Source organism: Euprymna scolopes, chromosome 32 (genome assembly GCF_053919585.1).
Source record: "Euprymna scolopes isolate OS-2025 chromosome 32, ASM5391958v1, whole genome shotgun sequence".
NCBI classification, from domain to species: domain Eukaryota; kingdom Metazoa; phylum Mollusca; class Cephalopoda; order Sepiida; family Sepiolidae; genus Euprymna; species Euprymna scolopes.
This window is the reverse complement of record NC_136513.1, coordinates 48605254-48630303: the sequence shown is the minus strand read 5'-3', so window position 1 is coordinate 48630303 and position 25050 is coordinate 48605254. Positions and strand designations below refer to the sequence as shown.

General features: G+C 32.6%; 1 protein-coding gene across 1 annotated transcript in view; it reads left to right on the top strand.

Annotated features, from left to right (window-relative positions):
• The window catches only part of LOC145256326 (potassium channel, subfamily K, member 16-like), a 201598-nt gene extending 177351 nt beyond the window's left edge, over positions 1 to 24247 (top strand). The window contains exon 5 of the mRNA XM_080115082.1: positions 23047 to 24247. Coding sequence (XP_079971208.1) covers positions 23047 to 23190 — 144 coding nt within the window. The 3' untranslated portion in view covers positions 23191 to 24247. The remainder of the gene's footprint in view (positions 1 to 23046) is intronic.
• The last annotated feature ends 803 nt before the right edge of the window (positions 24248 to 25050 follow it).

The following is a 25050-nucleotide window of genomic DNA, read 5'->3' as shown; positions in this document are numbered from 1 at the left end:
GCTAACTCGTGTTTATGGTGTTTCCTACAAACCGCATTGATATAACCTTCAAACACAACTCCTTTAACATTTTTATTCGTGCCTGATAGAATAAGAACAATCTACCACTGAAGACTTTCCAACACAGAAGTTCTATAGCAAACCACACTCTCCCCAATGGTTCGCTCCTACTTGCGCAGTTGTCATTACTCAAAGACCGCATGCATATCGCAGATTCATACGACATATGTCCAGTGCAAATAGATAAAAGTTTATAGAAGCTAAAAATAATTGTAAGAACAACATAGCAACAGCTAAGAGAACGTATATCGAAACCACCAGAAAACGCATCGAATCGCAGAAATTAGAAACTCGTGATTTCTTGGAAATATTTTAACCATCTAACAATCTTGAAATTGTTGGCATGGGAACCGAGAAGGTTAATCTGCTTACCGGACGGTGTGCTTTCAACTCATTCCTCAGGTGGATCTTGTCGAACTCGGGAATCTTTCTTCCAAACTCAGAAATCTACACAGAATTTCAAACGGGAGTGTTTATTTAATCCACAGGGGTAGCATGCTCTTGTTCCGTCAGCCATAACTGGTTAGAAGTTCTAAGTAATTCGCAATTGTACTTTGGGTGTCGCCCGCGCTGAAGATTGAACCTTCAAAAAAATATAACTTTGCAACTGAATTTTATCAAGTACTCTATCCAATACATTACAGGTGCATGCATATTTTTATTTCTTTTTGTTTTTTTTTTTTAATATAGAGGATATTCTGAACAAGAACTTAATTTTGAATGCATTTCATAGTGTTGAGAGGTGAGAAGAGAGAGACAGTGCATCAAACAAATTTCACTAACCTTAGCTAGCACCCCCTCTCTCTTTCTCGCCAATGGCGAGATTTGCTTACCATTTTGAAAATAATCCATATAAAAAAATACAAAAAAAAAAGAAGCAAAGGGAAATAACTCAATAATTTAAACTTGTGATATTTTTGTTGTAATGCCTATGAATTCCCATTAATCACTTAAAAATTATTTTCTTTATGAAAATATAGTTACTTGATGAATTTACGTAATTTTTTAGAATATGATATTTTTTAGTTCGTCACAGGTACGTACATCATGCATTTTTTTTTATTATTATTTCTTGATTTTTTTCCCCGATACGAGAACTTCTGGACAAGAACTTAATTTTTAATGCATTTTTGGGAGAAGTGAGGGGGGGAGCAATGTGTGAAACAAATTTCACTAACCTTCTCTCTCTCTCTCTTTCTCTCTCTCTCTCTCCAAGAGTGAAAGATAAAGAGAAAGAGAAAGAACAAAAAACAGGATGCATAAAAATATACTTGCAATTTATACCAACATTATGTCATTAACTCACCTTGATTGTAAAAACAAAGTTCAACAATGTCATTGAATGTAGACCCAATTTAACATTACAAAAGCCGAGTTAATTATTTCATTATTGATGTTATGTTACATAAGTGGAAGGTCGCCAAGCTGTGACACAGTGGTGGTAGTGGTGATGGTGATTGTCAGCCATCTTGGATTAAATAAAGGGCCCCATTTGAAATTCCATCCACATTCCTGAGTTCGATAGAAAGATTCCCGAGTTCAACAAGATACACCCAAAGAAGGTTGACAGTTATATCAACTGGAACGTTGAGAAATAAACGGCCAATTTTTACATTTTTATTTATTGCGGACTATTATATTCATCTTTTTCTCTTTTTCATTTTTATTCATTGCGGACTATTATATTCATCTTTTTCTTAGTTGTTGTACAATGTTTCGGCCAGAGGAATAATTGACTGAAACGTCGTGAAGCAACTAAGAATAAGATGAGGATAATAATCCGCAATAAATAAAAATTAATAAATAATATTAATCTCAATGAATTTCAATTAAATAATATATACTGTTCTCACCTTGAATGTCATTTTCACAACATTTCGGTCGATGTAACCTCCGATCTTCTCCAGGTGTATCTTGACAAACTTATGAGTCTTTCTGTCGAACTCAGGAATATGTACGGAATTTCGAATGGAATGCTTTATTGAACCTTTAACCTCCAGAAGAGTGTAACTTTTATAACTGAATTTTACCAAGTACTCTATCCACTATGCCATGTAACATCACGAGAGAAAATTGAAGTGATATTTCACCGAAGCATGAGAGATCGAATCAATTTATAGAGAGCAAAAGTTGTTATGAATAAAGATTTTCAAAAACGTTTTTCTTTTTCCAAATGAAATTTTTATATCGGCAAAAACTTTTGCACTGACCTAATAATTTGTCTGAAATAGAATTTTTGACAAGTCATAAAAACTTAATCTAGTGTCCGCTTCTCTCTTTCAATATTGATTAGCACTTTGCAAATTTTTTTTCATTTTCGTTATTCGTTTTATCTTCATGGAAAAAAAGGACGGCTGAATAATTGGCCGAAACGTCGTGAAACAACTAATAACAGATGAGGATAAAAGTCCGCAATAAATAAAATTAATAAAAACAAATACTCATCTCAATAATGAATTCTAATTAAATAATGTATAAACGGCCAAGTTGAGTACAGTAATACAAAGAATCAAAATAATATAAATTCACAATGTTTTGGCAGCTATAGCCTCCAACCTTCTTCACGTACATCTTTCAAACTCTGTAACCTTCTTAGAATTGTCCACAAAACCCCACGAGTAAAGTACTTTCTAAAATTCAGTTGTAAATGACAGTCTTCTGGGGGTTGAAAATTCAATCCTCAGTGCAGACGACAATCAGAATACAATTGCGAATTACTTAGGACGCCTACCCAGTCATGGCTGATAGAACAAGTACTTGCTATCCCTTCCATGGTTTAAATAAAGGGTTCCATTTGCAAATTCAATGCAGATTCCCGAGTTCGACAAGGTAAACCTGATGTTGGACGTTACATTGACTGAAACGTTGTGAAAATAATTCTCTAGGTGAGAACAGTAGTCTGAAGAATCCAATTCTACTTGTTTAATATCTAACCTATTTTTAAACAATATATTTTTTAATTCGCATTGTCCATTCTTTTACCTGACATATTTAACATCCAGATTTCTAAAAGGATGGACAATCGCCTCTTTTTCTGACATTAATATTAATTAGCTATTCTAATAGAATTAACAATGGACTTAATTTCTAACATTCCATTTTCCATAATCTTTAACACTTGCCTACAGGGTTCGATTCTAGCCTTATCCTATATATTCTTTTGGCGGTACAAAATTTTATAATGCCTGAATAAAGGTCAATAAACCTGATGAATTTTAAAAATGAAAAATGAAAAATAGCTAACTAACTGGGTTTCGTTCCTACCTCAACAGACCTAAATCGAGGAAAACTTATGATTAAAAACATTTTCATGAATATGATGGGGGAGAAAAAAAGTATTATATAAAAATAAATTAACAGGGAAAGAATTACATAGAAATTACATTAAGTCCTAAAATGATTTTCTCTTTGTTTGCAAATCGTTCACATACAAAAAAAGACGATTCCCTTCAACAAACATTTAAAACACAAATATTTCACAAAGTCCTTTTTCAAAAGGAATAAACAGTTCAAAGCAATAAAAACAACAAGAAAAAAAACACAGATCTGTGGAACTAAAATTTTCACGTCAGCAAAATTTTGGCGATCGGTAGAAAATATTTTTACTTTCTCAACAGAAAATCATCAAGATCCAATAAAACATTTCAACAAATGAAATCCAGAATCGTTTACATCTTTTCATTCAAAAAAAAGTCCTTATAATTTCTACATGGGATTACAATTTACTCACTAATTAGTTACGTCTCGACGGCTTCTTACTTTATTCCTCTTTTTTTCTTCGTATTCTCCACACATTGTCCTCTGCCTCGCACACTTCATTGGGGAATTTTTCATTGTTTCTCCAAAATATAATATTGCTATTCTGCCAAAGCACGCACTTGCAGAACGCCACTTAGGCATGCAGAAGAATATGATCTCGATTGGTAACCCCGAGCAGCCCTCCTAGACTACATAGAGGACAAAATCAAAATTAAGTCATTAATTTTTATATAATTTAACGATACTGAGCCATTAATTTTTATATAGTTTAATGATATTCAGTCATATTTTTTATATAATTTAACGATAATCAGTTATTAATTTTATATATTTATTTATACTCGATATCATAATCCTCGTGAATCGTTCTCGAAACCAATAAAGTTCTACTGTTCGTAATTTTTTTAAAGTTCTGAGCTAATTATTAGTTAAAAAAAACTATGCTTTATCTGTTTTCTTTTTAAATTTTACAAGTTTACAAAACTTCAGAGAAGACAAAAACATACAATTACATATACAACATATACAGACATTGTTTTTGTTTTTTAATCTAAAAAAACATTAATTTTTCTATTCTTCATTACTATACATATCAAAATTTCATCATGCAATTTACATCCATTGATATACAATTAAAAATATATTTTCCCGTCGTCAAAACAAATATTCTAAAAAAAAAAAAATTAAAAAAAAACAATTTAAAAAAATTCTTCAAAATCACAATTCAAAAATTCTTCTTCAAAAAAAAAAAAAAACACAATGGGAAAAAAAAGAAAGAAAACTTCACATTGACAGAAACTGTCCATTGTTTCACTCGGAAAATAACATCAAGTTGTACAATATTACAATCTGCTACACTTACAACATGTGAATGTCTTATTTGCTCTTAATATATTCATAACAATCTTTTTGGTTGACAGTTATCAATAACCATTTGCCACTGCGTGTTTTCTTCTTTTTTTTTCGACACGAGGTTTTTATTCTATTTCTGTTTTTTTCCCCGTCATATCGGATTTTTGACAACAGTTTAAATGTACTACAATTTTTTTTTTTTTTTTGAGTATGTACGTTCTTTCTTTTTGGTCTTTATTTCTATCCCTTTTATCGTGCTTGAGTTTGTGTATAGCAATGTTTTCTTTCTTTTTTTTTCTTTTAGTAACTAGTTTTTCTCTTAGTTTCTTAAAATTTGTTTTGTATGTGTATTTTTTTTTTTTTTCATTTTAGAATTCTTTTGTCTATTCTTCGTTGTGTTTTTGTTTGTTTGTTTGTCCGTTTTTTTTTCTCTTGGTAAATAGCTTTTTTTGTTTTTTTTAATATGCGACTTGAGGTCACAGTAGGTCATGGTGACAAAATTAAACACGTGTTAATTAGAGACCAAATTAACATATGTTGTATTGTTATTTAACTAAATCGATATTATTATATTTTTCTTAATTAACGGGCCATATGTTGTGTTTGTAAAACGGACTGTTATCCTCGTGTCCTAATGTCTATCTTAACAGCCTGTGACTCAATTACTATTTGTGTGTCGGAACATATAAGCACATAACATGCCGACATACCTGTTTCTGCTACTGGTCGCTTCTGAGGGGATTCGCCAACCATCCTTGAGGGATCTGGAATCTGTTTAAAGAAAACGTTTCAAGACAGGAACCCAAGACGAATATGTGTTTTTATTATATAGTCTTTATTCACTCCAAGCATCATGGAATGATCAACAAACTTTGACTTGGGGGGGTCCTTCTACGTCTCAATGGGGAGACCCGTTTTAGCCCATCTGTCTTTCTTAGTGCCTCAGCTCCAACTCAAACTATGCATGTGCAAGCTAGAACACGTGACACGTGACACGTCAGTCCGGACCCCGTTTGAATACTTCCAGTGCAAACTGACCAGCCACACAGTTTGACAAAGTTTGACAAAGCTTGACAACCTGTCAAAACATGAAGATTCAAATCTCTATTGCCCATTCATCGCTAGATATATAGTTATATAGACGAACAGATAGACAGATATATAGATCGTAGGTAAATAGATGAACACATAGATAGACAGATAGATAGATAGATAGATAAAAAGACACACAGATACATACATAGATAATTAACTATTTCTACACGGCTATTATCTAGCACATATATATGTATAGATATAAATATATATACATACGCATACATATATACACGAACATATATATGTACATATATATAAATGTATGTATATAAACACATATACAAACATATACATATATATATATACATATATATACGTATACAAAACCATATATATATACTAGCACTTCAGCCCGACTTTACTTGGGCCCTATGTACTGTTAATAACTTTATGTGCATATGTATGTATATATATATATATATATATATATATATATATATATATATATATATATATTAAAAAGTTTGACTCGTGTCCAAGTAACCTACATCTAAAATTTCAAGTGTTTAGACCCAAAATTGGCAAAGGAGTTTGGTAGAGTCTGCAACGGTCAACTGTTTCAACTTTGACCTCTTGGCAGCTAAATTTAAGCCCAAAAACTGATTAAAAAGTTTGCTGCATGTCTGAATACTCTTTATGTAAAATTTCAAATGTTTAGACCCAAAATTGGCTAAATAGTTTGCTAGAGACCGCAAAGGTCGAATTTTTTTTAATTTTACCCCTTTATAGCCAGATTTTCGGCCAAAAATTGATTTAAAAGCTTGCCCTATATCTGAATACACTTCATGAAAAATTTCAACTGTTTAGACCAGAAATTGGCTGAGTAATTTGGTAGAGACCGCAAAGGTTAAATTTATTGTTTTGGGCTGAAATCGAATTAAAAAGTTTGATCCATGTCCAGGGAACCTACATCCAAAATTTAAAGTGTTTAGACCCAAAATTGGTAGAGGAGTTTGGTAGAGTTTTCAAAGGTCAAATCGTTGAACTTTGACCCCTTGACAGCGAAATTTCTGGCCGAAAACTGATTAAAAAGATTTTCCCAAATCTCAGTACACCTTATGTCAAATCTCAAGTCTGTAGACTGAAAATTGACAGAGTAATTTGCTAGCGAAGTGTACACACATAGATAGACACGCGGACAATTTCACTTTTATAGATACACTAGCATTTCAGCCCGGCGTTGACCGGATGTTTGGAGGGGGTATGTTGAGCAAAAAAAAAAAAAAAAGCGGCCAATTTTTTTAACTTTGACTCATATTATGACCCCTTAAAATTTATTGTTTGGGGCTCAAATCAAGTTAAGTTAGATCCATGTCCAAGGAAACTATATCTAAAATTTCAAGTGTTTAGACCCAAAGTTGGCGGAGAAGTTTGGTAGAGTTCTCAAAGGTTAAATCGTTGAACTTTGACCCCTTAACAGCCAAATTTCTGGCCGAAAACGGATTACAAAGATTTTCCCAAATCTCAGTACCCTGTATATCAAATTTCGAGTCTGTAGACTGAAAATTGACAGAGTTATTGCATAGGGAAATGTACACATACACACACATACACACACAGACACGTTCACTTTTATAGATATATAGATATTTGTATACACATACATATGCACACATATATACATATATATATACATACACACACACATATATACATATATATATACATACACACACACACATATATACATATATATATACACACACACACATATATACATATACATATATACATATACATATACATATATATACATACACACGCACATATATCTATATCGTCTAAAGAAGCTTTGACTAAAAAATAATCTTCTATATATCTATAAAAGTGAAAAGTGTGTGTGTGTGTGTGTGTGTGTGTGTGTGTGTGTGTGTGTGTGTGTGTGTGCATTTCCCTACCAAACTGCTCTGTCAACTGATTTGATGTATGTGTTCCATTTAAGATCAGTCCCAGATGCTTATCAAGACATGGTGCTTCCCCAAGAGCTATTCATTTTAATTGTGGCCAGATGGGGCTCAGGGTGATTGTGATAAAAAGAGAAAAGATTGTTTTTAAACGTATTAAAATTAACCAGCCACCTTTTCTCCATGGCAGCACGTTCTCAAGATCAGAAGAGAGAGAATCAGAAAGATCTTGGTCATCGTCGGCCTTTGAAGTGTTGCCATGGATTGTGGTGTCGTATTCATAAATGTCTAAGAATGATCTAAGAATGTGAGTTGGAAGATCATTAATGAAGATTAGGAAGAGAATTGGGCCAAGGATCAAACCCTGAGGGATGCCAGTGTTGATACTATGTACACATGACATGGATCAAACTTTCTAATTTGATTTAAGCCCACCACAATAAATGTTAAGGGGTTAAAATTGTGGTCAAAGTTAAGAAAATTTACATCTTAGACAATTTTTTGGTCTAAACGATTGAAATTTTACATAAAGTGTATTCAGACATAGGGCAAGCTTTTTAATCAGTTTTTGGCAGAAAATTTGGCTGCCAAGATGTCAAAGTTATGAACAGTACATAGGGTCCAAGCAAAGTCGGGCTGAACCGCTCTTAATTAAATAAATAAAAATGCAGTTTCAATTAAAAAAAAAAAAACTAAATTTAACTTCTCGCAGACTTGGCACTACAAAAGTCTCCAATTACAAAACAGAATTCAACTATATAAGGATGAAAAAGAGAAAAAAAAAACAACTTAACTACAATTATTAAATAGAAAACATGTAGCCGTTTCGGAAATTGTAAAACAGGACAGCTGTAAAATTCATGGAAGAATACCACTTCCCCAATAACAAAATATAGTTACAATACGATTGCTATTTATACTAATATATATAAATGAAATATTAATCTCTATATATAAAAATGAAATATTAATTTATATATATAAAAATGAAATATTAATCTCTATATATAAAAATGAAACATCTGGTTTGTTTAACTTAACTAAACTAGAAAAATACAAGTATCTTTTTCGTTATATTTTGCAACAGGGATTGAATCTAACCCAACTGTGTTTTTAAATATTAAAAAGTAAAAAATATTACCATATTAAAAAAAACTTTTTCGATATTGTTACTTTCCGTTCCGATTTCAGCCAAGGCTATTTACCGGGAATACTTCCGGTTTATATTGAATCTTTCATTATTCCGATTATTCAATGATATTTCATATCGATAAGTATACCATTAATCCTGTTTTGTTTTTTTATATAGAAAAAATTGCATTAATTTTAAAAAAAATTTTTTTCCTTCCTGCATTTTCTTTACGTGCTCCTCTCTGGCATAACAAAATAATAATAATAAAAACTACTCGTTTTTAACATGAGGATGTTGGGGGTGTTTATAATACGCTGGGGCAAGTCGTAAAATTAACGACGTTGCTATTATTTATTGCAAAAATTGCTTAAAATTTATTTGACAAAAAAAAATGGCCATTTTCTACAAATATTTAATAAGAAATACAAATGAACGGTAGGTTTTTTTCTGTTTTGTTTCTGCATTTAAAATTTTACTTTATAGTTTCTTTCACATAGCTTTGTTATTATTACATTGGCAACGCTCGGCTTTATCCGGCTGTTGACGTCATGCACCGGTGAAAGCCAAACGCTGCGAAAATAATTACACAACACTTAAAATTTAATTCATTGTGGATTTATTTAAGCATTCCTTTGGAAAATAAATATTTAAAATAAAGTGGCGCTTATGCATTTATGGTACCGTGCTATTTTTTAAAATAGTATTTTCGCATTAAATTCAAGTTTTACAATATCTTTTTATTTATTAAATTGATAGGTGAAAGTACAGATAAGCCGGTCGGTTTCTAATGTGTGGAAAATCTAGCTCCCGAAAAAAAGGGTACCCTGGATAGAAACAAAAATTAAAATTGCCTCAGTCTCGAAGGATTTCTCCTCTACTAATCGATGATAAAAACGGTGAATTGTAGTTCACCCTCTGTTTCTCTCCCCCTCTCTATCTTCCTCTCTTAATATCTCTCTCCATCCATCTCTATATCACCCTCTCCATCTCTCTTTGAGCCCCTTTCTCTAACTCCCTCTCTCTCTCCCCTTCTCTCTTTTCCTCTGTCTCACTCCGTCTGTTTCTAACTCTTCCCTCTCTCTGTCTATCTCTCAATCCCTCTATCTTTCTCTATCTCCTTCTCTTTCTCTTTTTCCCTCTCACTTTCTCTTTTCTATCTATATATCTTCCTATCCTCTCTATCTGTCCACGTCTAATCCCTCATCCTATTTTAGTCTCCTAAATTAATTACAGTGAATAAGGCATTGTCAAAACATGGATAAATCCTATTTTAGTCACCTTATTTACTTACTGTGAGATTAGAAGTTATTTGGAAATTACTGCTACCTTGAACAGAACCTTTCTAATTAAATTGATTTTGGCAGCCATTCAGTGACAAAATGACATAGCCTTAGTCCTTGCTGCAAGCAGAATACCTGTGACCTTGCTACCAAGTACAAGAACTACTTATTCTACTTTGAAACTACTATTAAACATTCAATTTTTCAATAATCTCATGTTCAACATCTCCAAAACATCCAGTATGGGAAAAACTTATTGTTTGGGATGAATGCACAATGGCACGAAAAAAATCACTTGAGGCTCTTGGTTGATCCTTGCAAGATTTGCATGGTAATGTCAGACCATTTGGGAATGCAGTAATATTGCTTTCAGGAGATTTCAGACAAATGTTACCTGCAATTCCTTAATCAACACCAGCAGATGAAATAAATGCTTGTCTCAAATACTCTACTTTTTGGTGCCATGTGAAGCCATTAAATTTAACTCAAAATATGTGTGTCCAGTTGCAGACTGCTCGATGCGCACAGAAATTTTTGCATCACTTGTGGGAAATTGGGTATGGAAAAGTGCCGGCTGATCCGAGTTAAGGGCGAAATTCTTGGATTCTTAACTGCTGTAATTTTATTACATCAAAAGAAGAGTTGGTTAAAAAGGTTTTTGCAGATATTCAAATTAATTATATGAATTCCACTTGACTGACTGAACGAGCTATTCTTGCAGCTCAATACAAAAACGTCCATGAACTTAACATTATTATTCAATGTAAAATTCCAAATGAGGTAGTCAAATACAAATCCATCGACACTGTTGTGGAAGCAGATAAAGTGGTTAATTATCCAACAGCTAGATTTGCCGGGGAAGCCACCGCATGTACTGCAACTGAAAATTGGCATACTAATTATCATGTTGCAAATATAAACAAATCCAAGCTTTGCAATGGCACATGGCTTGCAGTAAAAAAAAATTAACAAACAATATCATAGAAACAACAATCTTAACAAGACCTTTCACAAGTGAATATATCTTCATTCCTCGCATTCCTATGATTCCACTGGATACACCATTACACTTTAGAAAACTGTATTTTCCAATTTTAGTGTCATTTGCAATAACCATAAACAAAGTTAAGAGAACAATCTTTAGAATTGTGTGGCTTACAGCTATTCACTGACTGTTTTTTCACATGGACAATTTATGTTACATGTTCAAGAGTCACCTAGCCAAAAAAATCTCTACATCAGCTAAGAAAATGGAACAACAAAAACTGTGTACTCATACGAAAGGGGAAATTAAACCTATAAGAAACATGCATTTCCTCATTTTGGAACTTTTTCCATTACGCGAATTTGAGCCACAGCAACGCATGGCAGAGTACAACTAGTAATATATATATAAGTAAATGTTAATTAGCATATAAATTTTATGAGAATAAAACTGCATAAAAGCTTAAGTACCTTTGGTACTAGACAGGCAAATAGATAAAAGGAAGGACACCTAACCCTAACCAATCTAAAAACCCAACATAAAAAAAAGCTTTGAACAAAAAAAAAAGTGAAAAATAAAAATAAAGAATGCAGTTTAAACTCCCGAGAAACAAAAATTAAACCTATCACAGATTTAGCATTTGCATAAGCCGACTTTCTAAAACAGTCAATAATTACAAAACAGAATTCAATTTTATACGGATGAAAAAAAAAAAGAGAAAATAAACCTTAAGTACAATTATTAAATAGAAAGGGGGGATATATATATACATATTACGCATATACATATATACACGCATATACATATGCATATATATACACATATACAGATATACATTACAAATATGAACATATATATATATATATATATATATACATGTATGTATTAACATATACATATAAACACATATATAAGCATATACATCTTGGCTTGGGAGAGATGCTAGTCTAGCGGCACTGATGAGTTGCGATACAACGAAACAAGACTGTATGTCGATGACTACGAATATATTTTTAGCCCCCCCCCTCTTCACTGTCGTAAATAATCTCACCCGCTACTTAATTGACTGAAAAATGTGAAGCTTGTTGTTTGTTTGTTTACAAACAGGCGGTTTGAGCACTGTAAAAGTGGTGGCGAATGTCTATTTAAATAGACATTCCGACGAGTTATTTGCGGGCGTCGCTTCTGTGGTCAAGTGGGAGAACTGTTGACTGTCAACACAACGGTTCTAGGTTCAATCCTTGGCTTGGGAGAGATGCTAGTCTAACGGCACTGATGAGTTGTGATACAACGAAACAGGACTGTATGTTGATGACTACAAATATATAAGCATATAATATATAAACACATATACACACATAAATATATATATATATATATGCACACATAAATATATATATAAACGAATATATATATAGAGATAAACATATATATACAATGTGTCCAAAAAGTCACTGAAAAGTTTTGAACTTGAATAGATTCTTTATTTTTTATGAAATTTTTCTGTAATTTTAATACAATCTAACTAAGACATTGGGAATTTAAAAAAAAAAATGCAAAATTCAAACAATCTTTATTTATGAATAATAATGTCCTTTAAATGTCGCCCATTTTCAGCTTCGCATATTTGTGCTCTTTCTAAAACATTATTCATGACAGATTACAGAATAAATTGTGATTAAACTCTCTTATTTCGTTCCGCAAACTTGTAGACCTCGAAACGTCAAACTCTAAATCCTGCAATAATTGAAGGAAAACGTCAGGAACAGAAGTGAAAAACAAAGGAAAAACTATAACAAAAAAAAAAAAATACATTTATCAGCAGAACAAAGTTGATAAGAAGTTGTTCACACAGAGGAAAACTAAAATAGGAGTGTTAATCCAGGTGTGGCTGTGATTGGGACAAAGGACCAGGCATAGAGGTAAATATATTTAGAGTTTTTTTGTTTTTTTTTTACATAGACGTCACCACTTATCAAGGCCGATAGGCCACTCAAGGATAAGGGTTAAAGAGTTTAGAGTAGTCAAAAGGACAATATAGTAATCGATAGTAATGGAAATTCGGTAAATTTGTTAACCTAAGTGGAACGGCTCATCAGAAACTTGTTCACGTTAGTTAGTTTATGGACAGTTTTAAGAGTGGGGGTGAATTTTTTTTTACAGTTTGCAACAGTTAGGGACAGTTTACTAACAAATGTGACTTTGTGACAATAAAAGACAGTTGGCTGTTGGAGTAGAAGGTGGATCGTTGCTCAAAGCAGACTGAGATGATCTGACGTCAACTGACATTTTTTAAGGGGAGAGGGGGTCTATGGTATCATAGGATTGTGGCAGGATATAGGGTTGCTTATTCAATCCCAGGCAATGTTGGGTGTTCCTGCTAGTTTATATATACTTCTTTCTTACATAAATTTTTTTTTAAATCTGCAGAAATATATTTTCAATGAACCTGAAAATTGTTTATATCATACAAACAGTGAAATCCTAATGAAAGAGATAAGAGTACGTGAGTTTTGTTCATGTACTAGCTGGTCACCCGGCGTTGCCTGGTTGTATAATATGCTGACACATGATATTTTAATTAATGCAGATTGCGTATTATTATTATATAATAAATCCTTTATTGATTAATATACACTAGCCTGGGTGCCCGGCGTTACCCGGGTGTTTAGAAGTGTGTGTTGAGCAAAAAAAAAAAAAAAAAAAAGTAGTAGTAGGCAGGCAGGCTCGAACCTGTACTGCGAAGGAGGAAAAGAATAGGAAAAAAAACGTGACGTCTTTGCCGTTGCGTCCATCGCCAAACCGGAAGTAGCGAAAGTTTAAATTAAGGCTCGTCAATTAAAAAGAGGGGATGACTTTCGAAAATAACAGTGAAAAAACTGACCCCTCCCTGTAAAAAAGTGCCCAGTTGAGGGTGAAGGAATTACTGTTTTTAGCCAATTTTTCGATATTTGTTGTCTGTAGGGTCGAGCTTCAAAACGATACTGATCTCGTGAAAATCGGTCGCCTCTGTCGAAAGTTTTAGGCAGACATACATGCATACATATAAACAGGCAGGTGAGATTTATCTAATAGACTAGCCTTGGTGCCCGGCGTTGTCCGGGTGTTTGTAGGTGTGTGTTGAGCAAAAAAAAAAGTGGGGTAATAGGCAGGCAGGCTCGAACCTGTGACGCAAAGGTGGAAAAGAAAGTGAAAGAAAACCTGACGTCTTATCCCTACTCCATAACGCGACCGGAAGTGTAAAGCGTTCAAATTTAACGTAGTCAATCAAAACCAAAAGATGTCTTGCAGAAATGACGTTGCTTTTAAACCTCCCACGAAAGCAAATTAGTTTAATGTAGGGAGGGGGGAAACCAGCTCCCCCAAAAAGGGGGCACTTTGGCAATATCTAAATAAATAGTAATTGTCTCAGTATGAAGCGTTTCCACTACATTGACCAAGAGCCAATTATAGAACAGATACTACCTGGCCAGAAGGTCGGAAAGCTAGGTGGTTGCGTTCCAATAGTTTTGCTTTATTTATGCGGAAAAGACAAACAAACACTGGGAACGACAGCACGGTGGGCATTTTGTTTAACTCGATCAAAAATTAGATAGAGACAATGTCCGTTTGCTAATCTGAGATATTACGATCTGGGAAGTATGCGAAAACTTCTGCGCGAGAAGCCCGATGCAAAAAAGCCTTTTGTAGACATACACAAACATTTGTGCCCTTTTGCCTTCTATATATTAGACTAGCGGGTGTACGCGGCATTGCTTGTGTGTTTGGAGGTGTGTACGTGTAAAACAAATTTGACAAAATAAAAAAAAAATTTTTTTTAAAGTTTTGATAGGTAGGTAGGATTGAAACCGAAGCCTTGGCGCAAAGGTGGAAAATAAAGTGTGAAAAAAACTGACATGATTACCCACTTGGCCAGCTAGGGAGAGTAACAGAAAAACGTTTGAATTTAAGGATTAAAAACTGAATTTAATGAGATCAAATAGAAATCCCGCAGTTAAATTTTACTGTGAGGCAGTTTTTTGGAGTTTGTTTTACTCCCCAAGATGTTGGGGGGGGGCAGCTACCCATAAAAAGGGAATTGTTCAAATTGAATAGCAATTGTCTGATATAAGGGTTTCTTCTGCATTGTCAAACATCATAGTTTTCTGGACGTTCCCATCACAAAAGCAGGGAAACACACTTGACTTCAGATTATTTTCACTTTTATATGAAAAAGCCGAACACACACGAGAGGAAATTGCAAGAATTGTGTAAAAGTCGATGTAAATAAATGTAGACACGGCATGATATTAGACGGTATATAAAAAGTTCTAAAAAATAGTAACCCCATGGAGAACCCCCCCCCCCCCTCAAAAAAGCCTTTGGCGGACATACAGAAAATGTGCACACACATTTTGCCTTTTATATATATAGATGACAAAAAAGAAATGTGTGGAACAGCTACAAGCAGAAACAAAGAACAATAGAAAGACTATTTTTTTATTGTATATTGTAATGATTTCGGTAGAGATGAAAGAATAAACAAAAGAAATGATGAAAAGAATGTTAATGTAGAAGACAATAAATTTAGAAAAAAAATGATAAAATGATAATAATGAAAGAAAATAATAAATAAATAATAAATAAATAATAAATAAATTAATTAATTAATAATAAATAAATAATAAAGTAATAAAGTAATTAATTAATAATAAATAAATAATAAATAAGTAATGAATTAATTAATTAATAATAAATAAATAAGTAATAAATAAATTAATTAATAAATAAGTAATAAATAAATTAATTAATTAATAATAAATAAATAATAAATAAGTAATAAATAAATAAATTAATAAATAAGTAATAAATAATAAATAAGTAATAAATAAATTAATAAATAATAAATAAATTAATTAATTAATAAATAATAAATAAGTGATAAATAAATTAATAAATAATAAATAAATAAATAATAAATTAGCAATAAATAAATTAATAAATAATAAATAAATAATAAATAAGTAATAAATAAATTAATTAATAAATAATAAATAAATAATAAATAATAGTAAATAAATTAATACATAATAAATAAATAATAAGTAAGTAATTAATAAATTACTAAATAAATAATAAATAAGTAATAAATAAATTAATACAATGAATAAATAATAAATAAGTAATAAATTAATTAATTAATAAATAATAAATAAATAATAAATAAGTAATAAATAAATTAAAAAATAATAAATAAATAAATAAATAATAAATAAATTAATTGATAAATAATAAATAATAAATAAGTAATAAATAAATTAATTAATAAATAATAAACAAATAAATAATAATAAATAAATAAATAATCTATAAATATAAAAGCGAAAATGTTTGTGTGTGTGTTTTCGTGTATGTCCAAGAAAGACTTTTCTTCCGAAAACTGATCGGTCACCTAATAATTTCTTAAAACTTTTTTTATCATAAATATAAATGATAATATGTACAACTTAACAATGGTGGTCACCTCTCTATTTAATTTGTCCGACTTTGAAACGTTAAATATTCGACATTTTCGGATCGGCACGTGTTGCTTTCGTTTTTCGGTATAAAAAAAAGCGAAACTCAATTCAAATCACTGGCCCATGCTCAGTGGGCATATTCATGGCCTTCAGGCCAAGATCAAAGTGTAGTATCTATTCCGGCAGATACTGCGAGCTATGACTAGCTATGACTAGCAAAGACCAGATGTGGGGGAAACCCCACATGCCTGACTTTTAACCAGCTCCCATTTCCCACCTCTCGGGAGCTGGTCCCCTTTTCCCTTCCCCCTCCCTTCACTCCTCACATTAAAAATTGGCCTTGTGCCTAATTTGCTCGGTGGGGGAGCATATAAATACCATCTGTTTCGGCAGATACTGCAAGCAAAGACCCTATGTGGGGGCGACCCCACAGATAAGACCTTGGTCAATGTAAGGGCAACCCTTCATACCAATTGTCACTATCCAGCTCCCCTACTCCCCAGGGAGTTGGTCCCCATTTCCCCTTCACTCCTCACTTTAAAAATCGGCCTTGTGCCTAATTTGCTCGGTGGGAGAGCAAATAAATACCCTGGCCCATGGCCAGTGGTCTCCAGAAAGTGATGTAACGTTTGGTCAATGTCGGCTTTGTCATATCAGACGGTTGCTTTCATTTCGAGACGAGACACTCCCTCTAATAAACAGGGAGCTGGTTTTCCCCAAAGTTAGGTAAAAACAAACAAACCGGGTTATTGACCTCATTAAAAACTGTCCCATAGAAAATGTTAACTGCTGAATAGCTATTGCTTACGTCGTTAATTCTACGACTTCTACTTGACGTCATTAAGTGCACGCACCTATCAATTCTCTTATTACTTAAATAAGTTCAAACGTCTTTCAGTAACTCATTTTTGCTGGCTGAGCGGTTAGCATGTCATGTTTTTTTCACATTTTATTTTCCAACTTCACCTCAGGGCTTCGGGTTCAATCCTACCGACTTACCAAACCTTTTGTTTCTTTTTGATTTAAGAGCACACACCTCAAAACACTTGGGCAACGCCAAGTACCTCCCACTAGTCTATATATATAAAAGCGAAAATGTGTGTGTGTTTGTGTGTGTGTGTGTGTTTGTATGTCTCACAGAAACTTTTGACAGAGGCGACGGATTTTCACGAGTTCGGTATCATTTTGAAGCTCGGCATCTTGGAAGACAAATATCGAAAAATTGGCCAAAAACATTATTTCTTTCACCCTAAACTGGACCCTTTTCTACAAGGTGGGGGTGGCAAAAAAAAACGTTCCTTCATTTTCTCTCCTCCTGCTACTACGACAATGACGTCATGTTTGACCTAGAAAACATTGGCGTTAGTTTAAACCACCTGCAAGTGTTTTTAAAGGTTTAATTTTATCCGTCCTCAGTTATATGTCTCTTTGGCGTAGGGTAACGCGTCAGGCTTTTTTTCTGCTTTAGCCTCGAGGGTTCGGGTTCATGCCTACCTTTTTACCCAAACTTTTTCTCTCTTTTTTACACCGCCCAACACCTGGGTAACGTTTTTTTAAATTTTATTTAAACAGGCTTATTATTTCGCTTATTCTTTAGTTTACCTGCCCTACACACACTCCTCCAAACACGCGGTCATCAGTTGTTACTATAAGATTCCAGGTTGAAACAGGGTTATTCATACCATTTTTTCTGCTTTTCGCCATTACATTTTTTCCCCCCTTTTTTTACGTTCGTTCGCTGTTTTGTTTTGGTTTGGTTTTTCCCATTTTTTATAACATCGTGTTTTTTTATAATATTTAAACAGGTCATCCCCCTACATACACACCTCCAAACACCCGGGCAACGTCGGGTCCCCTCGCTAGTAACTAATAAATAAAAAGATAATAATGAATGCAAATAGCAAACTCCCTCTTTCTCCTCCAAATCAAGCGTAAAGCCAGATTCAACACCCCTCCCTCATACACAACATCACTAGCGGCGAGAGCCCCACCACTCCCTTTAACGCCTTGCCTTTTTCTCTGCTCACCCATTTCTCCATCGTTAAAAACTGATGCACGGAAGATATAAGAAGGGCACTGATTGGCTAAACCTAAAAAAGAGGAGGAAGAAAATATCTAAGCGGGAAAAATCAAAATCCCTGATTTTTTGGATTGAAATCGCAACAAGGACAATTAAAGAGAAATGGACAAACACCGCATTTTTTTAACTGGACGAGGAAATTCAATCTCAAATCACCTAAAAACCACAAGAAGTCTTCGGATAAAAATGTTATCCATGAGGAACGATAGGAAAAATATGCACAGCACGCGAAATGCTCATGTTGACGAGAACGGTACCTATGATGACATATTCGCATTTAAAAACTTTTATAATAATCAATACTGGCCATTTATTTTTATCTGCTAATTAGTACCCTTTTATACCTCATCTCCTAAGCCGCAACCACCACCTCCAACCATGTTATTATTATTTTTTTTTTTTACTTTATTTATTTATTTATTTTTTTGTTTATTGTTTATTTTCTCGATATGTTCGTTCGACCTAACCCCGGCCCATTGAGGTGTTATACTGAATTTCAAAATATGCGTTAAATAAAACCCCTATTATATCTCATTCATGTGCTGAGTCATTCTTGCTTTACGTTCGATCCATTGTCAAATGAGGATTACTCACGAATCTTAGACAACGTGTCATTCAAGCCGCATCTCTGCATCTGACACATTTTATCTTTTTTTCTTTATTTCTTTATTCTGTGTTACAAGCAGCGTAGGGTGGAAGCGCTATTCTAGAGTCGAAGATTCTAACCAGGGGTGACCACACCTACTTAGTTTCTCCCAGCCCATAACAATTTGAAAAATGTGATCTGATACAAAAACTATTAAACTTTTAAAGTTAAACAAGCTGTTTTTATTTAACTGCCACACCTTGATTAACAATCTCATTTCAGCTTTCCTTTTTGTGCCTCAGTGAACAACTTCCTCCACATTGTCTTTCTACAAACCTCACTTCCTACAATCTTTGTTCTGCTGATCAACTTGTTTCCTTTTTTTCTTCCTAACATTTGGGGAAGTGGGACGTTGACAGCATCATGTGCGTACTTCTGTAAAGAGAAAAAACAAAATGAGAATGAAGTGTATATTTTTTCACACTTGTTGTGGGTTACAAGAAACTGAGGTACTTGTTCGAAATAAAGACCAAAATCTAAGTATCGAATTTCAGTTAAACTCAATGGCATCTACTTAACTGTTATGTAAAAATTAGTAAAATATCCAAAAGTAACAAAAAAACTCCAAAAAAAATGATAGAGTAGAAAATTAATTATTTATGAAAATTGCTTTCGAAAAAAAAAATGTGAATTATACTAAAATAACTGACAGAATTCTAAACTATGAGTTACTTCCCTTGTTTAAGTTACCATTCAAAAATAATATTGGTGGATTAATGGATTGTGAAATCGTGAAAGCACATGCCTTATGTAATAATACAGTAATATGTTATACAGTAATTGCGATAATTAGATGACATTGATTTTTAATAGAAATTCATTTTTTTGATTTTCGCTCTTTATTCAAAACAGGCAACGAAACTGAGAGTCAGTGTTTAAAAACATCATTGGTGATGCTTCCTACAAACTCTAGAAATTTGAGAGGAATATATTTCTTCTTTGTTTCCTCTTCTCCCTTTCTCTTTAGTTTGCATCCTGCTGTTGATGATGTTGGTCATGTGACTCATTTCTGCCTGTTCCTTGATCTATGCATTCCCTCAGTTTGTAATGAATTTCAAGCTAAAGTTGGCAGGTCGAATTGTACTGTACTGGAATGGAATGAACATTCGAAATGTGTTGACGTGCTTTCTTCTCTCCGTCTAAACAGGGCGTTAAATGTTGAAGTGAACTCATATAAGTTACCTGGTGAAGTTTATAACGTTGAAGTGATTGCGTCTAAGTTAACTGGCATATTCATATCTCGCTGAGAGAAATCTACTTCAAGGAAATCCAAGAAATCTGTCAAGGATTTGCAGTTAAATATGTCGGAAAAATACCAGCTTGCAGGAAAGAAGACATATGTGAGAAATATTCTCACTAGGAAAGATTGAGGTAAAAAATGTTTACCAACTAAATATTTTCTTCTAAGGCCTGAAGGAAATGGACACGTCTCAAGCTGCAGTTTTTTCTAAGTCAAAAGAAAAGAACATTTCTAATCTGTCCGGACTCAAAAAAGGGATGAGGAAGGTTTTTTTGCCAAACTTCTAGCCTCTTTAGAGAACATTAAAATATAAAGAACTATGTATTTTTTACAGGTTATGCATTCAAGAAAATGAGGAAATAAATTTCTCGCTAAAAGAACGATCTCGAAACATTATTTCAGATTATAATTTATCTTTGTCTGCAAATATTTCAACTAATCTGTTCGAGAGGACTTTTATTTAAAAAAGATAACATTACAAAATGTAAACTTAAATTGCAAAAAAAAAGGGAGTGGACTCTTTTCAACTTTGCTTAAAATCCTACATTGATCAAAATTTCATATCACAGCAGTAAGTAGTGAAAAAAGCTTTCCCAACCTGTCTTTCTTTGCTTTCTTTTTTATGCGTGTTTATCTATATAATTATAAAACTCAAATGACCTTGTAACGGGTGTTGTAACCCAACATCCAGTTTATGACTTCCAGTTGCGCATGCGTACATAAACATAAACCCATAACGTAATACGGAAATGAACGATGTAAAAAAAAAAAAGAAGAAATATTAACAATTGTTTATTTGGATAATTTAAACGCAAAAACAAAAAAAGTTGGGACACTGAAAATGTACACAGTAAAACAATATGTTTTATTTTCATGTTGATTATTTATTTGTAACACAAATTAAAAAAAAACATATTTACAAATAAATAATCAACGCGACAATAAAATGTATTGTTTTACTGTGTACGTGTTTTTTTTTCGCGTTTAAATTATCCAAATAAACAATTGTTAATACTTTCTGCATTTTTTTTACGTCGTTTATTTCTGTGTTACGTTTAAGTTATTTTACCGCAATTTTCTTAAAATAAATCTACTTTAACCCATTGATAACCATAATTTACCCACCGTCTTCCTTTTTTTTTTAATTTATTCGTCATTTTTTTAAACACCTTTCTTAAAAAGTTCATACATTTTCTTCTACACTACCAACATAAATAAATAACCCCAAAATATGTTGTTTTTTTTTAATTTGCGTTACAAATAAATAATTAACACAACAATAAAACGTATTGTTTTACTGTGTACGTTTTCAGAATCGCAATTGTTTTTTTTCGCGTTTAAATTAAAAGATATATCAAAATTTGATTTAACTTTAATTATCATGGTATCTGTTCAGTGCACATTTACCTACAAGTATAGCAAACAGGTAGTCTAGTGTATATATATATATATATATATATATATATATATATATATATATATATATAAAGAGAGAGAGAGAGAGATTTGTTGTTGTTGTTTTTTAATGATAAATACGGTTAAATAGTGGCTTCACCTCGAGGCTCATTTTTATTTACTTAGAAAATCGCCCATAATTTATTTGGACGTATATAACATTTTATATATATATATATATATATATATATATATATATATATATATATATATATATATCTTTCATAATTGTTACCACATAAAAGACCTTCTTTGTAGCTGAGAGCAAAATTTTAGCAGCAGACAGATCGTGAAATTATTTTGGCTCTAAGTTGTTTGGGGTCTTCTTTTCTTGATAAAACTGTTCATTTGTTTTTATCGGCCAAGTCTTTTCTCTTCTCATTTTTTGTTGCTTTTCTTTGTCTTTGTATTGGGTAACGTTTTTATACGTCGAAGTGATCTTCATTGAAAATGATGATAATAACTTCGACAAAACATGATAATAGCGAAATTCGGAAAATGAAAAAAATCGATTAAAAGAAACAATGGTATCTACTGACTGTTTGTGTCACTTTCAGCTTCGTTGCTTTTCAATGATATCTACTTAACTGACATGTCAAATGTACTTAAATATTACTGTATTATTTTAAAAAAGACAAGTTTTTGATCTTTATTATAAAAAACCCTCGCCATATTGTTTTGAGAACACGTGACATAAAAGGGAAATAACTCATATTTATGATTGCTAACGCACAATTTATTTTTTATAAATTGGCAATAGTTACGCGCTATTTACTTCATTTTCGAACTCTCCCGTGTGGTTTTGTTTTTTTTTGGCCAAACATTCTATTTTCTCTCTAATTTTCGTCCAAATATTTTTTGTTTAATTTTTTTCTTACCTTATCGTTTTTCGTATTTCTCTTGGATATATCATTATTGTAACATGATAGAGGCCATTAGTTTGCCTTGAAATTCAATCGAAAAAATTTCCAGTTTCGCTATTAAAGTGTAGTTGCACCGACAATTGTTGCTAAAGAATTTTCATATTATTGACCAAAACTTTTTTTTCTTTTTTTAGACGGAATTGGAAAAGAAACACAGCAAACCAGAACCGGTTATTTCACCGCAAGACCGAGTAGCGATGGAAGAGAATGGAGGTGTCGCTCTCGTCAAGTTTTTCCTCACTCGCGACCATCGAGTATCACCCATGCCACAAACATAAAAATGATCATTGAATTCACAGCAAACATTGGATATCAATATTCACCATCATTTTCTCCTATATAATATTTTGATTGCAGAAATTCCCCTCTGGACCAAAGTACCATAGGTTTGCAACAACAGATGCCACATACAAATATAGACTATTAGCCACTGTCTTTTGTAACTTTAGAACACTATTTTAGACACATTTAGTCGTTATAATAAAATCCTACATTTCATCCTAGGAGCAACATCATCGCAATCACAACCATTTTTAGAGGAAGTAGTTCCTATTTTTCCATCTAAATAACAAGTACTTTTACCATTCCCAGTCATCACGGGAGGTATTCTGCACTTAGGACAGATATGGGGTTTCACCTTTCGTAACTGGATCAGAAACATAACATAAGCTTTCTCTTTTCCATTACAAATAATAATAAAGTCTCCCAGAATAATTTCACTCCTTCTGATTAGATGATCTCTGGCTATTCATATTCTGAAATAACGATATTAGCATACTAAACAAACGCTATTGTATCATTCATACATGGCGTCGCAACGATACCTACTTTGCCCTATGAGTAAATTACTTGCTCGCTCGATTTGTACCTTTATTTCAGTAATTAATTTTTACAAACATAATTACGTTTTTTTAGGCAATTCATTTATGTATACTTTACTTAAATCTGCACGATCTACTAAATTCTTTCGCTGTATATATTCTCCCCAACTCTTTCTCTCTCTTTCTTTCTCTCTCTCTCTCTCTCTCTCTCCAAAGACAAAACAACAAAAATTTTTCCCCTCTCGCTCGCTCACTCACCTTTATGATTTTCATGAACAAATTTTTTAGTTTTTCTAAAACAAAAAAAAACTTTTGTTGAGCAAAAAAGAAAAAAAAAAATGAATGAAAAAAAATCTTGAAAAAATAAAAACTATACTTATATCTAACAATTTACCGTTAAAAATAAAACATTCATCTTTTCTTTAACAAAACAAAAACAAAAATTTGTTGATAAATAATTTGCAAAAGAAATACTGAAAGAAAATAAACAAAACATTTGTATTCAGTGACTATACAGTAGGTTTTCGTTATTTTTATTTAGTGTACTTCTATTTTTTCCAGATTGTTTGTTTGTTTTGAAATTAGTTTGCACCTGTTACTGCACTCAGCTTAATTGTTGGTCGCACCTGATCTATGATTGATGGGATATTACAGGAATCCGGGTCGAATTTTGCAAGATTACCTGTTTAGATATTTTCTATTTTTTTGCTTCCATACCTCAAGACTTGCACACGTTTACAAGTTAGGGTCTGATTTTAGTCACAATTACCAATTTTTTACATTGATTACCTACGCTACAGTTTCAACATAAATTTCATTACATAGGGAATTGAATTCGGTGGAGTATTTTATTTAAATTTCTTTTCCGGTCTCATTCTTGAGATTGCGTCCACGTTAAGTTTTTTTGGGGGGAAGGGGGGAATTTGTACATTAGGTCCCCCTCCACAATTTTCTTTAGCATGACTACTTTTGTATGTTTTCGACTATGCTGATTTAAAAAATCTCATTCAAATTTTGTGGAGACAAGTACTTACAGAGATATAAAGACCTGTATTATGAACTGTAATTCACTGGCTGCCAGGTTTGTACGGATGCATGATAAACAAATATACTCCTCTCCTACCGACACTGCCAACCCACATTTTTTTTTTTTTTTAGCATTTGTAGGTGGGTATGCTGATAACGATTATCATGATTAAATTTGGGGCAATCAAATATAATTCACCTGTCATCCCCTTTTTAAAAGATAGAATCACCCGATCGTCGCAAACAAGATCCATATAGGTTTTATAATTATTTATATCTATAATCATTTTA